Source organism: Sturnus vulgaris, chromosome 17 (assembly GCF_052056855.1).
Source record: "Sturnus vulgaris isolate bStuVul1 chromosome 17, bStuVul1.hap1, whole genome shotgun sequence".
NCBI lineage: Eukaryota > Metazoa > Chordata > Aves > Passeriformes > Sturnidae > Sturnus > Sturnus vulgaris.
Window position 1 is genome coordinate 1296007 of NC_142259.1, and position 16924 is coordinate 1312930.

At 52.4% G+C, this 16924-nt stretch overlaps 1 protein-coding gene across 11 annotated transcripts in view; it reads left to right on the forward strand.

The window, feature by feature from the left end:
• The window catches only part of CHD6 (chromodomain helicase DNA binding protein 6), a 93597-nt gene that overhangs the window by 30694 nt on the left and 45979 nt on the right, over positions 1–16924 (forward strand). For 9 of the 11 annotated variants that reach the window (XM_014886242.2, XM_014886249.2, XM_014886250.2 and 6 more), the window contains exon 1: positions 5657–5712. The exons of the other annotated variants lie outside the window; for them this stretch is intronic. In XM_014886242.2, the coding sequence (XP_014741728.2) occupies positions 5680–5712 (33 nt within the window). In that variant the 5' untranslated portion in view covers positions 5657–5679. Of the gene's footprint in view, positions 1–5656; positions 5713–16924 lie in introns of those variants that run through there. 11 annotated transcript variants of the gene reach the window in all.

The window sequence follows — 16924 nt, forward strand, 5'->3', positions numbered from 1 at the left end:
TGTGGGGGGGATCTCTGCATCCCCTGTGGATCCCCAGGGGCTGCAGGGGCACAGCTCTTTCACCATGGTCCTCACCATGGCCTGCAGAGGAATCTCAGCTCTGGCACCTGGAGCACCTCCTCCCCCTCCTTCTCCACTGACCCTGGTGTCTCCATCTCACCTCCTCCTCTTCTCGGACTAGAAGAGAAAACTGTGTGCCTTTGCTTTGACTTTCTTTTTAAATCTGTTATCACAGAGGTGTTACCAACCTCTCTCATTGGCCCAGCTTTGGCCAGCAGCCAAATGTCCATCCTCAGAGCCATCAGGCATTGACTCTGACAGACATGGTGGAAGCTTCCAGCAGCTCCTGTGGCCCCCCGCTACCGAAAACCAGGCTGTGTAAAACCAATACACCTAGGGAGAAGAATGTCAGGCTACAGGCAGAGGGCTGCTTTGGCAGCAGGGGCCTGGCTCTCCTTTCTGCTGGAGAGCCCAGGAACATCCCTATCTCTCAGAGCCACTCTTGGGAGCACTGGAAGCAGCAGGTGAAAGCAGACCACAGCACCAGGCAGACATGATTGTGTTCCTTTCCTCCTGTCCAGCTTGTTCCCTAGGAGATGATGGGAAGAGATGCTTGCTCCACAGGATTATCACAGAATCACAGAATATTTTGAGTTGGAAGGAACCTTTGAGTCCAATCCAAGATGTGTGGCAGAGCCCAGCTGCCTGCTCCCTATTCTGGTCAAGAAGCTGTACTTGGTCTTCTGCCACCGAGGCTCATGAAGCAAGGCTAAAGCTTATTCCTCTGGGCAGCTGGCTCCTGGCACTGGCTGCCCTTCCCTGCCTGCAGCCTTTGTCCTGCCAGCCTAGTGCTGCCTCCTTGGGATCCTGTCCTCCCTGAGTGCCAGGTGCCTGGGAAGGCACAGGTGGGGTGGTGCTGGAACAGCAGCCCCTGGGAGCAGGGGCCAGGGCTGTGTGACAGCCCCAGGGCAGGTGGCAGCAGGGCCCTGCAACCTTTTGCTGGGCTCTGGAGGCAGCGGAGTTGAGCTGCTCACAGCAGCACCAAATGTCTGGGCATCTTCCAGCTGCTGCAGCTGCCTGAGCTAACACTGTACAAAAGGCAATGAGCATGCTGGGGCCTAGGCCACTTGATGCATGTGATGCACAATATATGTTTCTTTGTTTGATTCTTTATTTAAAAAAAAATAGCACCCTGAAAGCCTAGAGCTGAGCTTGTGAGCCACGCAACGAGAAACTTCCAGCCTGGGCTAGCCCCATGACGAGGAGCTTGTAGCAAGGTATTTATCTTGACCTTAGCTTGCCAGAAGTTTTGCTGCTGTACAGACAGTGTCTGAGCCTTTCTTCTTCCCCGGCATCTCTTGGGTCTCAGTGAAACCTCCTGTGTGTTCCATGTGGGACCTTGGCTCTGCTGGATAGGAGCAGAGGGCTACAGATGCCCCTCAGTCTTCCTGGGCTGGCAGTGGCCCTTCTGTGCCAGGCTGTGGAGGTGGGCTGAGCTGCACTGATGAGATGCAGTGGTTGCCAGAGGGGTGTAGATTGATGTCCTGCTTTTCTGCTGTGGGAGAATCCTGTGCTGCTGGATTCTGTCCTGGTGCTGTCCCCACAGCTATATCAGCTGGAGACATGCAAAGGCGCCTTAGAGTTGTAATGCTAGGTGCCAGGGCTCAGCCTATAGCCTGGAAGTTGTTTGGGTGGTATAAGTCCTTCTCTGGCTCTGGCAGCAGCAGGTTGGCCTGCAAAAACCCTTGGAGTGTGACAGGTACTTAAAGTGTCACAGAGTGATTATTTGGGGCAAGGCAGTAGTGGGGAGACCTCCTTGAGCACAGAAGGCATCCCTTGCCTTGCCCGTGTTCTGAGGGACCTCACAGCCTTTTGATAGTGGAAAGAAAACAGAGAGCAGGAAGAGACAAGAGAGTACTAGTTCCCACAAGAGCTGGAGGCCTCAGATCCATCTTCTGAGTTACTCCAGCAGAAAATTGATTGAGCACTGGAACAGGCTTCCCAGGGAAGTGGTCACAGCACCAAGCCTGTCTGATTTCAATAAGTATTTGAACAATGCTTTCAGGCACACAGACAGGATTCTAGACGTGCAGGAGTTGGACTTGATGATCCTGATGGGTCTGACCCAATTTTTTGATTTGGTGTTTCTAACACTGTGAGGGCAGGACTGGGAAGTAAAGCTGGGGTGGGAGCAGCTCAGCTGAGTGGGTGCTGGCAGGCCCTGCTGGGGGCCAAGCTGAGGCAGGTGGGGGAAGACCCGTGCGCTCATGTGCTGCTGGCAAGGAGGGGTAAGCTGAGCACCTTGGAGCCTCCTGCAGCACAGAGACCACTGTGAAAAATGAACCAACCCCAGGTGTCCTACACATCTGGCTCCAGGCACACCCTTGGGATGGGACTGCTCCCTGTGGGAGCCCAGCAGGACTATTCTGAGCTGCTGCACCCACTTGATCTGAAATCTTTGCATGGTCCTTCCTGGAGAGCACCTCTACTGCAGCTGCACATGTCTTCTAGGTTGACTTAGCCCTGCATTTTTTGGGCTGTCCTGGGACACATTTGCAGTTGTACAGGAGGGACTGTACAGGACAGGCTTAGTGTCTTGGCTTTGGGACAAATTTCAGGAGAAAATGCCCTGGAATGCGCATTTCTTCTGAAGAGAAAGGGCTTCAGTAACTCCCTTTTCTTCTGCCAGTGAGAGAAATGGATACCAGGAGGTAAAACTGAAAAAAACCTGTTCATTAAGAAAAGAAAATTAAGGGTGCCTGCAAAGCATAGAAAAAGAAAGGAAAAAAAAAAGTTGAATAAACACTAGATATTGAAATTGTGGAACCCTACCCCAAACTGTAGAACACCCTCCCCCTCAAACCCCAGTCCCAGCCTTGTCCCGGCCGTGGGCACCTTCCCCTGCGGTGCAGTTCCGGGCACAGCCGGCAGGGGCGCTGCTGGCTCCCGGCCGGGCAGGGCGGCTGCCATGATTCCCCGCGCCTGCAGGGGGCGCTGTGGCGCGAGCTCGGCCGCCTCTCTCCACACGGGAATGGCGGGCGGGCCGGCGGGAGGGATGGAGAAGGGGCTGCTGTGGGAGCTCAGGGCAAGCAGCCGGTCCCGGTGCTGGTGCCCCTCCAAATGGTGAAATGGGCTGCAGCAGGAAACCTTGGAGCAGCAGCTGGAACGGCAGAGTGGGCTCACCCAGAGGTAGCAAGCAACAGGTAGCAGAAGCTCTGCAGCTGTAGGTGGACTGCGGGACCTCCCGGCAGGCTGGGGGTAGAAAGTGTAGCAAAAAAGCCCAGAGCAGTAGCAGGGGCACGGAGGGGGGCGCTGGGTAGCAGCAGCCCAGCTCCTTAGCAGGGCAAGGGAGAGGCTCAGTGGGATTTCTCGCTGGCGCTGGCTAGTCCCTAGGTCTGGACTATACAGCGGGCACCCCTCAGGAGGAAAACAAGGGTGTTTCCGTGTCTTGGTGCCACATGTGTTGGCTCCAGGCTTCCCACAGCAGAGCAGCAGAAAAAGCAAGCTGGCAAGTCCAGTCACAGTGCTGAAGCAAAAAGAAAAAACAAACCCAAAAGGAACAGTAGGATTTTTGGTCAGAGACACGAGCTGCGTGGTCAGTCCAACAGCCTATGCCAAAAAGGGAAGAACTGCCCCTCGCCTCGCCTCCTGCTCCCTCTGGAAACCCCGGCCTGGCTTCCATTCAGGGTGATAGTCCCAGAGCCAGGAAGGTGGGGGAGGGACAAGGACAGCAGCCACCCCTGGGCACAAAACAAAACAAAATGAAACAGATCAAAACCACCCAAAATTATATAGGATAATAAACCATCCCCAAGACACTTAGTCATTAGAAGAAGTCCTGTGTCATCCTATTCCCAGAAGGCATGAAACTCCTCCCTGCTCATGTCATGACACTGGGTGCCTTTCCTTACTCCCACCTAGCTTGACTTAGATGTGGGCCAGGATGGCCTGGCCTGTGACATGTAGCCAGGATTAGAGTTAGTAGCCTTTGCCTCTTCTTTTCAATATGGTGGCATGAACCATGGACCAGCATCAACATGCAGAATTGGTCACCTCATGCATGAGCGCTGCCCCCTTGTAGGAGCTGTTGGGTTTTGGTGTTCCTGCCGGGGAGGGAGAGACAGTGGGGGCACGAGGAGGTCGCTGGGGCTGGCCTGTGGGCTGGCAGCAGTGCAAGGTCTGACAGCTCATGCTTCATGGAGTGGGGTTTGCGTGGTACCGGAGGGGAAGGAGAGGTAGGTGTTTGTGGGATTTCTGTCTTAAAACACTTAAGTACTTTTGAGCTCTTTGGTACCTCTTGCTGGTACTGTGGAGCAGACAACTATTGAGGGTTGGCTGCCCAAAAAGCATCTACTGCTGACAGCTCTGTTGAGTGTGCTGTGGCTGGAGCTGCAGAGGGGATGGCACAGACTGTGACCTCACCCTGTCCCCTTGACTGTCACAGTACGTTTATCCTGGGGGGCTGCAGCAATGCCCCATCCACCCAGGATCGGCGCAGTTTCTGATGTTGACCCTGCATGCGGCAGGGCTGCTCCTGGCCTTCCTGCCACCACAGCACTGGTGGGAGGGAGGCAGTGAGGCCAGCTTTCTCCTGCATCTGGCGGTGTTCAACCTATGCCCAGTCCCCAGAGAAATAAAACCTGGGCAGGTGCATGTCAGCTCGCCATCTGGCCTGGTCCTAAGAGTGCATGAAGCCCGAGAGGAGGAGCTGGGTGCTGTTCGTCTGTGTTTGGGTTTAGCTGCTCTGGCAGTGCCTGGGAGGTGTGGCCATTGCAGACACCAGCTACAAAGTTCTGCTGGCTGAGCTGGACTATAGCCACTGTTGCAGGGAGCCTGCGGGAACACTCTGCCCCAGAGAGCTGTCATGGTGCTGCATTGGTCCACTGGAGGGGGACAGCATGGGGGACCTGGTCACCCCTGGCACTAATGTGCTGCCAAGAGCTGGACTTGGAACTACAGCCCCTCTCATCAGGCCTGGTGTGGGGGAGATGCTTGGAAATGACCCCTCCCTTAGCCTATCCTCTCCACTGGCTACAAGGTGGGTGCCACTCATGCAGGGTCCTCCCTGCTGCAGGGGCACAGGCCTGGAAACACAACCAGCTTGGCCCGAGCACTGTGCCTGGGGGTCCTTGTGGGGAGACATGCTCTTCTCCTCCTTGCTTGCCCCATAGCAGCTCTTCCGTGGTCATGGTCATGGGGCTTGCAGCCCATGTCAAGTTCCTGCATCCTCTCCAGTTTATGTCTGCTGTCATTGCTGCTTGGCAGAGGCTGGTTTGTTTACTTCCCTCTGCTGCTGCAGGTCTGTCAGCGTCCAGCAAGTCTCTCTGCGGGCCCTGGGCTATACCTGGGGCTCTGAGGAGTTGGAGTGTGTTCTTTGCAAGCCCCAGACATGCCGCTTCTTGCAGAGACTGTCGCTGCTATGTTGTTCTTGGCCAGTGGGTTTCAGGCGGTGGTGATATCTGTGGTTGGGCTCTTGCCATGGCTCAGCAGAGCAGATGTCCCCAAGCTTGTCCCTGAGAGTTTCATTCTGGCAGCTTTGTTGCTCTGAGCAGCCCCCGGGGTTGGCTCAGCCTCCTGGAGGTGTGAATGGAAGGATGGAGTGCCTCAGATTCAGCAGTCTCGTTATTGTGAATTTTTTTTGTATTGTGTCTTGCAGAAATTACATTCATCCCAGATTTGATGATAATGAGAATACAGAAAAAAGAAAAGCAGGTTTGTGACCCTCTCTCCTTCTCCCAGTTCAGCTGTCAAGGCCTGAGGACCATGTCCCATGTGGAAATTGTTGCAACTGTTGTGTGGTGGGAAGGAAGCTGTTGGAGTGTTGTCTTGAATTTCCAGAAAGGGGTGCAGCTCTGCTCCTTGAAATTTGACCTGAGCTGCACCCCAGACTGGGTGAGCCTGATGGGGCCATTGAACAAGGTGGGAATCTATCTTCAGTAGTGGAAATGCTCTTGACTTGGTGCTGCCCTTTTTGTCTCAAAGTCCATCGTATTGGTTCTTGCTCTAATCTCGTTACAAAACCACATGTTTGCTGTCATTGCTGTTACTAACATGGTACACCAGGACTAATACCAGCTGGGAGGTTCAAGAAGATCATGTCTGTGGGAGCTGTGGGAGCTTGGACAGGGGGGAATTTTCTTCCCCTTACTCAGAAAAAATCCCACCTCACAAAGCTGTCATTCCTGAATTACTGCATTGGATCATAACAACCTGCTGCTCCCAGAGGAAATTTATGAGCCAGTGGTCTCTGTATTAACCGTGTGCAGGGGAAGAGGTGACCATGGGCACTCTGCTGATGGGAAAGGACCAGTTGCAGGCACGGAGTGTCGCTCTGCCTGCGGGGCTGAAATATGGCTGGAGGTATAAAACAAACTGGTCTGCCTGGAGCTAATTTGTGTCCGTGCTGCTTTTAATGGGAAACCATTAAAGTGAGAACTGAGCTAAGGGATAAATCTGTTTGAGAGCTCAGGCCTGTGCAATTTCTAACTGGCTCTGAAGCAGCACATGCTGCTCAGGGCACCCCAGATCACACTGCCATGCCAGGTTGATGGGAGGAGGAAGGGAGAGAAGTGTTTTGAAGAGGTCAGTGTACTGTTCTGGGCTTGCAGCAAGGCAAATGCTGCGCATATTGGAAGGTGTGTGTTCAGAGCACAAGTACTGTAGGAAGTAATGAGTTTAGCAGTGTGTCCTAAAGATGCTGTGAAGAAGCAGAGCCAGCCTCAAGGTAAGGAGGAAGGGATCATGGAAGGTCTTGTGTACCAGCATTGCTGGGTTGCTCCTGATAGGGCAGGGCAAAGGCCTAGAGGGAGAGCAGGGTGCTTTGCAGTGTGGGTCTGTGATCTCCCTCCTCTGATAGCAAAGCCCAGATAAGAAATTCATGCCACTCATTGGGCTAATACAGCACGTTTGGGTGCTCTGGAAATGGGATTACTGAAATGACATGGGGTTTAAGCCCAGCAAAACTATCCTTCCCCACCATTTGAAATTTTTAGAGGGCTCAGCTGACAAATTGTTTTCTGTAGCTGTTGCTGCAGATAAAATCTGGAGGGAGATAAAGGCATATGATGTGAGCAAGGAGGGGTAGAGTTCCAGCTGCTCATCTCCTGAGCTCTCTAAGCCAGCAGCAGTGTAGGACAAGCCTTGCAGCATGGGGTGGGGTGCAGCATTCCCAAATTCAGTGTTTGGAAGAAAGCCTCGCTGAACAGGGCTCTTGTGGACATTCTGGGTACCTGGTTGAGGTGGTGAAGGGGTGGGTGGCTCCCTGTAATGCTAAGATGAGCAGACTGGGGGCAAAACTAGCAAGGGGTGGCATTCCACATCAGTTTGGACACCTGAAGTCAGGAGTGCCCACACCTTGTAAACAGACTTCTCATGGCACCAAGGGGGGTGTTGCCTTCCACTGAACAGTCTCTCTGGAGAAGATGAGATGCTTATGTGGTTCCAAGGCTCTCAAAAGTCATGTGTTTCCCTGCCAGCTTCTCACCTCCAGTTGGTCATCGTGTGGATGTAGGATCAGGCCCAAGGATGACAAGGTTGGCAAAATGCTGGTATCCTTCATATTGGTCAGGGATGGCAGGGGAGCTGTCATCTGCCTTTTGGAAAATGTATTGGATGTGGTCTCTCCCTAGCCCTTGGCTGTCCTAGGCCAGTGCTTTGTCCTGCTTACGTCCACTGCCAGTGGATGGGGTCTCAAAGTGGGCTGTCTGGGGAGGAGCTCCTCTCTGTGCTCCCTTGGTACCCTCTGCAGCAGTGCCTCTCTTCCTGTGCAAATTATGATGGGTTGGGGTACAGGGCACTGCAAACTGGTTCACTCATCTGAGGGGCTGTTGTTAGCAAAGGAAAGGGCTGTGTTTCCACAACTCTTTTTCCTTAGTAATGCACAAAAATCTGGTACATTTGTCACCAAGCTGTGACTAACTCGTGAAACCTGTCACTTGTCTCATGACTTACAAATTTTCATGTCAGGGTGCCTTGTCTGCTGGTGGAGGTGGGACAGGAGTGCCTGGTTATCCCTGAGAGCAATGACAAGTGATGGATTTCCTTTGAGGGCCCAGCACCATCATTCCCTGGGCTGCCTCTCCTGTCTGTGTTCTGCTTGTCCCTGGGCACTGAAGGGTCTTCTACTCCTTGTTTCTGCCAAACTCTGACTTCTTTAATAACCAGAGAAATAATTAACTAAAATAAATGCAGTTATCCCACAGTGCCTGTAAATCTCCTTATTCTACAGTCATGGAAATGCTCCCATCTTGCATGGACTGTGAGAGCAGAGCAGAATTGCATTGGAGACAGATGGAAAGCCCTGTGACCCCTTAACCTTCTCCTGGAGGGATCTTCTGACTTTCCAGCCTGGGCTTGGAAGTGGCAGGAATGATTGGATCCCCTGCAGTGTGCGAGCAGCAGTGGGAGGCAGTGGGGAACAGCCCAGGGCTGCAGGCACCATGTGGCTGCTGGGCAGCCCTTGCAAGAGGAGGGCCTCTGGGAGCATCTAGGGGAGCTCTGCTTGCCTTTGCTTCAAGCACTCACTGCATAAAATGAACCTGAATTTATGTGTCTGTTTATGTGAAAGTGAGCTTTGCTATCTCACGTACTGCAAATACAGTTGGGGGTTTTTACCAGAGTTCCCCAAGACTGGGGAGCCAGCACAGGAGACAGGGCTGTCCAAGCCCCAGGGCACTTGTAGCTCTATCCCAGGCTGTTCTATGGGCTTTTTTTTGTCATAGTGAGGGTGTCAGGTCTGATGACCCCCGGTGCTGGGTGTGTGGAGGAGTTTTGAGCACTTGCTCTGTAAGGGTGAAGGGCAGGGTGGGCAGTGAGCTGCCAGGGTGCCCTTCTCCTTCACGCACAGCCACAAGTGCTGGGTCTCCGCCAAGCTCCAAGGGTTGCACAGGTTTTCTTCCCTGCTAGAGAGAGCTGAGTGGGGAGGACAGCCTGGACAGCCCAGGGCAGCAGCATTGCCCTTTGCTCCACCCATTCCCTCTGGTAGGGTGGTGGGAACACGCGTGCCTGCTGTCAGGGCTGGCACAGTCACCGGATGGAGCTTCCTAGCTGTAGTTGTTGAGAGCTGCATTGTGGTGGAGCATCTTGGGAACAGAGCCAGGCCCCACCTCCATCACGCACATCCCATGGTGACTGCAGAGCCTGCTCGGAGACATGATGGAAGGTGGCACTTGTATATTTTTAGCTTCTTGCTGCATTGCATTAAGAACTGGAAACAAGGGGTGTAGGTACTGGGCAACCAGAGTACAACAGTCCATGCTGTGCACACCACTGGTGGGGATGGGGCTTGCTGGAGTGTTTGGCTCAGCAGCCTGCCAAAACCCCCTTGTGTCAAAGAAGCTGCCTGTTCTGCTTCTGTTGGGCTCTGCAGCCAGCTATGTGGACAGACTGGGCTGGTGACAGTCAGCCTGACCGTCTCAGGGAGGCAGAACTGTGTTGTGGTGTCCATCATGGGCTGCTGTTGGAGTGGCAGGCTGGCTGGTGGCTTCAGTTAGTGCTGAGAGGGGAAATGGGCACTAGGGGTGATAGGCAGCCCCCAGGCATCAGTCTCTGCCTAAAGAGCATGGAAACCTTTGATGAGCCCTGCAGGTCCCTGTGGACAGTCCACATACAGACCAGATCTCTGTGGGGTTTGATTGCAAGCCCTAGACCCAAATGAAGGCTTTTGCAGAGCTCTCCTGGCATGCTGCAGGAAAGCTTGGCCAAGCCTGCAGCAAGCTGGGCTTGAATGGTCCTTGCACTTGGGTGCAAGGTGGCATGTGGCATGGCCACTGCTGCTGGCTGCAAGTCACACTGCCTGGCGAGGCTGTGTTGTGTGGATGTTGTCTGAGCCTGGTTGCCAGGGGAGGTGGATCTGCTCTTGGTGTTGTGACCACTGGAAGGGCTCATTGGTGGCCTCCTTACTGGACAGAGCTGCCATTCAGATCTTGAGGCTGTGGCAGAGCTTTCCCCTGCTGGGAACACTGCTCTTGCAGAGGAAAGCCTGCAGGATGGATTACGGAGTGGGCATGAAGCTTTTGATCTTTTCTCCTTCCCACACCCAAACTCATGGGATAGTGCAGGGTTTGGACATGGATCAGGCTTCAACACCCAGCAGTGCGGATGCAACGTCTCCTTCATCCCCACCACATCTCCTGGAAGTGCTGGCATGTGACTTCTACCATGTGGGTCCAGAGAAGCTTCTCTGCCCCTGCCTCTCACAGATATTATTATTACTATTATTATTATTATTATTATTATTATTATTATTATTATTATTATTGTTGTTGTTCTTGTTCTTGTTAGTGCTGCTGCTGCTGCAAGTGCATAAGTTGTGTAAATCAGTGCTATCTTCATGGGGCAGCAGATGTTGCTTCTTCCCCTCCCCATCTTCTCTGCAGTTTCCTCTTCTCTGCTGTTGTTCCCTTTGCAGGTGCCTGGCACAAGCAGATGAGGCTGTGGCTTTGTCCCTGGCTCACCATGGGCAGTCCCACTGGCCTTGCCCTGAGCAAGTGTGGGGGGAACACTGCTGAATTTCACTGCTCCTCAGCTCCCGTGCATGTGCCAAGGGGAGTTTGTAAACTGTCCCTTCACATCCCTGTGAACCCAGGTTTGCTGGAGGTCTTGCAGAGGCTCGGGGGTGCTTGTGTGAGCCTGTGGCTGGAGCAGCCAGTGCATCCCACAGGCTCAGCGGTTCGGGAGAGGGGAGGGAGCCCTTCGAGTAACAGGGGCAGGAGCTGCTTTGCCTCCCAGCTCCAGGTGGTGTTTTCCCCCAAATCCTGAATAAAAACTTGGCATTCAGATTGAGAATATAAATGAAACAAAACAATTTTAAGTTAAAGAAACACACCACACCATTAAGGCCCACCCTGACCTTGGCTTTGCCCTAGAATGGGGCCGTGCAATTATAAGTGCCCTCTGTTAGCCTCTACAGCTCTCTGGGGAGGTTTTAAACATTTTTTTCTCCTGACCTTCTATTTGACAGTAGTTAGACACATGGAACAAGACTTCATGCTCCAGCTGATGCTGAAGGACTGTATGAAATGTAATTTATAGAGGATTTCTCTGTGAATAAAAAAAAATTACATAAAAGTGTAGTCTGGAAATGTGAAATCATTACAATCATCACCAAAAAAAAAACCAGTTCAGAGAAGTGCAAAGGCATAGTTCTAGGGATAAAAAGTGTTCTGGGGAAGCAGAGGCTGCTTGGATTGTGTTACCAGAGGTTCAGAGATGGGAATCATCTACCAAAATCTGGAAGTCATCATTTTGACTTCTTCCCCACTCCAAAATATCCAGCAGCAACAAAGCGGCTTGGTTAGGTGGATATGTAAAATGATATGTAGAATGGGCAGTTGAATGGAAAATTATGTTTCTATTTAGTTTTAAAAAGTGATAGTAAGAAAAAGGACACATACTCTGAATTTAAAAGTGACCCTGTAACAAAGCTGGGCATCACATTAGGAGCCACTAAAGACAGGGAGTCTAATAACAAATCTTTTTCTAACTCTCAGGATTTAAAAAACCTTTAAGAGGAGTCACAGAGTAAATATGGTGAGGTCAAGTGAGGGCTCATGAAAACTAAGTGTTGGCAGGACAGCTCAGTCAAATAGGCTCTCTACCCAGAGCCATCTCTGATGCCAGAGACATCAGAAGGTTGCCCTTGAAGAGTATGGCAAAGTCATTTTTGACCAAAGTAATGTAAGCCACCTGTTTTGAGGATCTTTGCTCTGGGATTGTAAAGGAACACTGTGAGATTTGGGAATTGCTAATAAATAGTGTTGGGGACGTCACCCATTAGGGCCATGGAAGGGGAGAGGAGAATAGATGTGAAACTAAAAGGTCAATAAGTTCACTTAGGTATTGAGTAAATACTAAAGGGACTATAGTAAACACTTTGTTTCTGAAAATACTACACTGGTGAACAGTCAACATGACTTTTGCAAAGCAGAGTTAGTCTTTGCAGTCTCTTGGGGATTTTAAAGATAACTGGGTCACAGGGCTGAAGTTGGACTGGCTGGTGCAAGGCTCAGAGGCTCCCAAACAGCAGCTGCAGAAGCTTCTCACCAAATGCTCATGAACACGTGAAGCATTGTCCTGATGAAAGGTCTTTCTGTAAATTAGTGACTGGTTAAAGAGCAAAGAAGCCAAATACAGGGAAGATGTTTCTGCTTTCACAGCACAAATCAGGAAAGAAAGGTGCTGGCTGATTCCTGCAGTTATCTGGGATGCTGAAATGGGGATGGAGTCTGAAAAGTTGAGGAAAGTCTCAAGATGCACCCGGTAAAGTATGGGAGAACCAGCCATGCATGTGTCATCACTGGGGGCTGCCTCTGCTCCTGGAGGAGACGTAAAGCACTGGCAGAGTTTGGCATCTGCCTACAGATTGTGTTAGGGTGCATTCCATAGTTTGTAAAGGGAAAAGGAACAGAGCAGAAACCCTCCTACTGCTCTGTGGTACCTCTGATGCTACATGCTTCCTACTGCCCCCTATAGCCAGTGGGGTTGGAAGAAGTGCTGAGCAAGATAAGGCAGGTGGCCTGAGAGCTGGCACAGCCCACCTCTGAGAACAGGGTGACTTGTCACCTATGCTTTAGGGCCAAGAGAGCTCTGCAGGGGGAGGATGGCAAAGTGTACAGAATTTGAATTGTACAGAGTGTGTGACACTGAGACCCCCTCACACCTTGAGAAGTTGAAGCCACTTAGAAGGGCAGCAGGATTTAACCAAAATCAGTGGTTTTCCCTGATACCTTATGAGTTTGTAGTACTGAATGCCCCCAGGTGCTCTGGCACCCAGGGTTACAGGTGGGTTCATGGTGGTGTGGGTGCAGCCTGTCACTGGACAGACAGATACAGAGATGCTGTCTGCCCTGCCCCACTCTTGCCCCCTCAGGGTTAGCGTTGCCTAGAGCACATCTTGTCTGGTCCAGAGCAGCGCAGAGCAGCCTGCTGTGCCCTGCTGCAGCATGTCTCAGGGCTGTGATTTGCCGGGTTTAGGCTTCTGCAGCTACATGTGTTCCTGCCCTGTGAAGGGGGTCTGAGTGTGCTGGTATGTCAGTGCTACCCATGGCTGCAGACTCAGTGGCCAGTAGCCCAGTCACAGCAGTGGGCAGCCTGTTGGCTCATGGATTCCTGTATCTCAGGCCGAGGTTGCTGCTGCAGCAGAGTTCTCTGCAGTGGGTGCTCTGTCCCCATCAGTGTGACACCGGCCCTTCAGGCCCTCGCCCTTTGGAAGCAGAGGTGATTTCTCTTGTGGCACAGGGGCAGCCGCCAGTGTCCTGGCAGCAGCTGCACAGGCACAGTGCACTCCTGCCTGCCATGGGGAACCAGCAGAGCTGTCACAGGCAGAGCAGGAGCTTTGGAGCCATGCAGGAGCACAAGCTGGCACTGCTTTCTTAGGCTTTTCCTGTTGACGAGAAGCCAGGATAAACTGAACCTCATCAAGGGGTAGTAGAAAAATCCCATCCCCTGGCTCGTGGCGGTGCGCCAGGCTCTCACTACCGACTGCACTTGGCAGCACAGTCCACATGCATAGCCAGAGCTTGCTGTGGGCTTCAGGAGCATAACATGAAGAATTTTCCCCTCAAGATAGACCAAGCAGTTCTGGGAGTATGGTTATTGGGCTGGCAGCACTTGGTGGGAAGCAGCCTGGTCTCCCTCCTCTCGGTGCATGTGCTGCCTGTGCCGGCCCTGGCCGTGCACCTGGGCTGGTGTTTGATGGCCCGTTCGTGGCAGGGCCTGCACCAGAGGTTTCTGGTTGCTGCAGATGGAGGCAGTCACTGCTGACTGGGACCAGCACTGCTCCTGGGACACAGCAGGCTGTGACATCTGATGCCCACAGGGATCCCAGGCCAAGGTGCTGACACTGAGTGTTTGGGAGACAGAATTCCAGCTCTTCAGGAAGATAGTCGGTAGGATTCCCTGAGACACTGCCCTCTGGGACAAGGGAATGGAACAGGGCTGGCAGATCTTTAAGGAAGTATGGATTGGGTATCAATCCCTGTATCAATCCAGACTGGGACAGGAACAGATTGAAAGTAGCCCTGATGAGAAGGATTTAGGGGTGCTGGGGGATGAGAGGCTGCACACACCTAGCTGTGTGTGCTGGCACCCAGAAACCAACCATGTCTTGGGCTGCATCAAAAGAAGAGTGAGCAGCAGGTCAAGGGACGGGATTCTGCCCCTCTGCTCCCCTCAGGTGAGGCCCCACCTGCAGTGCTGGAGTCCTCAGCAGCAGACAGACATGGACCTGGTGGAGCCAGTCCGGAGGAGGCCACCAAGCTGATCAGAGGGATGGAGCACCCCTCTTAGGAGGAAAGGCTGAGAGAATTGTGTTTGTTCAGCCTGGAAAAGAGGAGGGTTAGGGGTAACAAAATTGCACCTTTCCAGTTCCTAAGCTTACCTAAAGGAGCGATACTGAAATTGTCTGGATAGAAACTTATAACACAGTTTTGAGTATTAGAAGCAGTCATTCTTTGTTGCAGTGTGCTGGTCACTCCAGGAGATCCTTCCTCCATTTCAGTGGGATGAGTGTTGGGTGAACAGGCATTTTATCATACACACTGATTACATGTTCATTAGCTATCCCCACTTTCTTGGCTTTATTTTACATAGTTTCACCCCTTATCACAAGTCCTTACATGATTCTTTGGGGTCCATCTTCAACTGCTGGTGTCCATTTTAGGTGGTTGTTCCTCAACCCCCGCTTTTGAGTAAGTGCAATATCGTTGTTTTGCGTAACTTCTGCTTTGTCAGCCTTGCAGACCTGAACTGGCATCCTGCTTGCGTTTTGCATGACTTCTGTTTGCCTAAGTTACATCCTTTATCTATTTCTACAAGGCTATGCTGTTGTGTTTTACTGTCCTTGACAAGAGTAAATGTTGCTCTGTTCTACTATCCTTATCAAGTGAGTAAAATGCTATTCTGTTCTACTGTCCTTATCAGAGGTACTACCCAGAGGGGACTCACAAGAAAGATGGAAAGAGACTTTTTACAAGAGCATATGGTGACAGGACAAGGAGGGATCTATTCAAACTGAAAGAGATTAGATTAGATATTAGAAGATTTAGATTAGATATTAGAAGGAAATACAAATATATATATATATAATATTAGATATTAGGAGGAAATTCTTGTCAAGGTTGGATGGGGTTCTGAGCAACCTGGTCTAGTGAAAGTTGTCCCTGTACACGGCAGGGTGTTGGAAGTAGATAATCTGTAAAATCCCTTCCAACCCAGGCCATTCTGTGATTCTTAATTGTTAACAGCTGATCCCCATCTAGCAAGAGCTGAGGAATGCAAAGGCTGGGACTCATCCTGTTGCACAGCCAGTGGTCTCAGAAGCAGCATCAATAGTGTTGATTTTCTCCTAGTCCTGAATAACTTCCCTTTAATTCCTTAGGTGCCCTGTGATGGCTGGTCCATGTGGCAGGATGGCTGCTCCCCATCCCAGGCTGCTGGTGCAGATGGCAGCAGGGGCAGGGCTGGAAGTGGCAGCACATGGGCAGGGATGCTGGTGCAGCTGCTTGACTAATGCCACCAAGCCTACAGCCCCACTCATGGGTTGGCTACAGGGGCATCAGGGGCCTTTCCACTTTTAGTCTGTTTCATTTAATGCTGCCATCTAATCCAAGTGAGAAGTCCAAGTGTTGCAGAGCACCCTGTGCCCAGACAACCCTGGATAGGCTCCAGTCCTCAGCCTGTAAGATGTAAAGATTTGCATTCTCTCCCACAGCTCTGAGGTGTCTTGAGGAACTGGATGGTGCCAAGGTTCTGCAAAGCCAGGGCATTGCTGCCAGAGGCACTGGCACCTCCACCTCAGCACCAGGGAAGGGGCGTGAGAAGGAAGCAGTCCACCTGGTCTGGAGCAGCCATGGGTGTGATGTGGAGGGGCAGACACTGCCCCTATCCCCACAGGCACAGGAGATGTGCCCAGCACTTCCTGGGCCACTCACCAGCTGCCCCACATCTTCCCTACAAGGAGCTGATACCTCCAGGCTGGTGGGAAGGGCCTGTGTCTTGTCTCATGGCACAGCCACCAGCCCCCAGTTGCAGGAGCAGCTTTCCAGCCCCCGTCGTGCTGCTGGGCTTGGTCTGGTGCTGCTCTACCAGCCCCCTAGTGATGGGCAAGCCCAGCAATGGCCACTGCTTCCCTGTGGTCGTGACTGAGCCGTGCATTAGGAGGAGATGGACCGGAACCTGACACGTTCCTCTCCCCATCCTTGCAGCACACAAGTGTGCTTCTGCCTGCTCCTTTGTGCATCCCTTACTCTCTCTTGCTCTGGTAGCTGCTGCAAGGGATGTTTCTGGTTCCCATTGAGAACTGTCACCCACAGCTCCCTTCCTTGAGCTGTCCCCTGCCATCCCTGCCAGCCTGGGCTGCTCTCTTGGAGCCGAGGTTGCTGCACATTGAGCCTGGGTGCTCACCACAGGCACTCCTACTGCTGCTTGAGGAGAGCCGGGCCCTTGACTGCTGCTGTCTGGTCATGCCTGCTGAGGCCAAGCATGCCCAGGAGGCAGCTCAGTTCCTTTCAGTGCTCAGTGCTGGAAAGTTCACAGGAAATGAAAGAAGTGCTGCAGCAGGAAGAGCAGCTCTTCTTCTCTCCTGGCCTGGAGGGAGCCCCGTCCCCCAGCAGCTCCTGTGAGCAGTGCTAGTCTAGCCCTTCTCTTCTGCCTCAAGCTCAGCCCCAGATGGACCTAGGAGCCCACTTTTTGCTTCTGTAGGCTACAAGACATCCCTACTTCCCTCTCCTTGTCCTACCGGGACAATCTCTGGCTCTGGGCAACAGGCAGGAAGTGGTTTGGATGCCCAGGTTGCTCTTGTCTTAGCCAAGTGGAGTCTGGAGCGGTCGATGGAAGGCAGAACAATGTTTGGGGCACACACTGGGGCCAGCCACCCCTGCTTGGGACCTGCATGGGCTAGGGGGGAGCCAAAAGGCCTGTCTGTCAG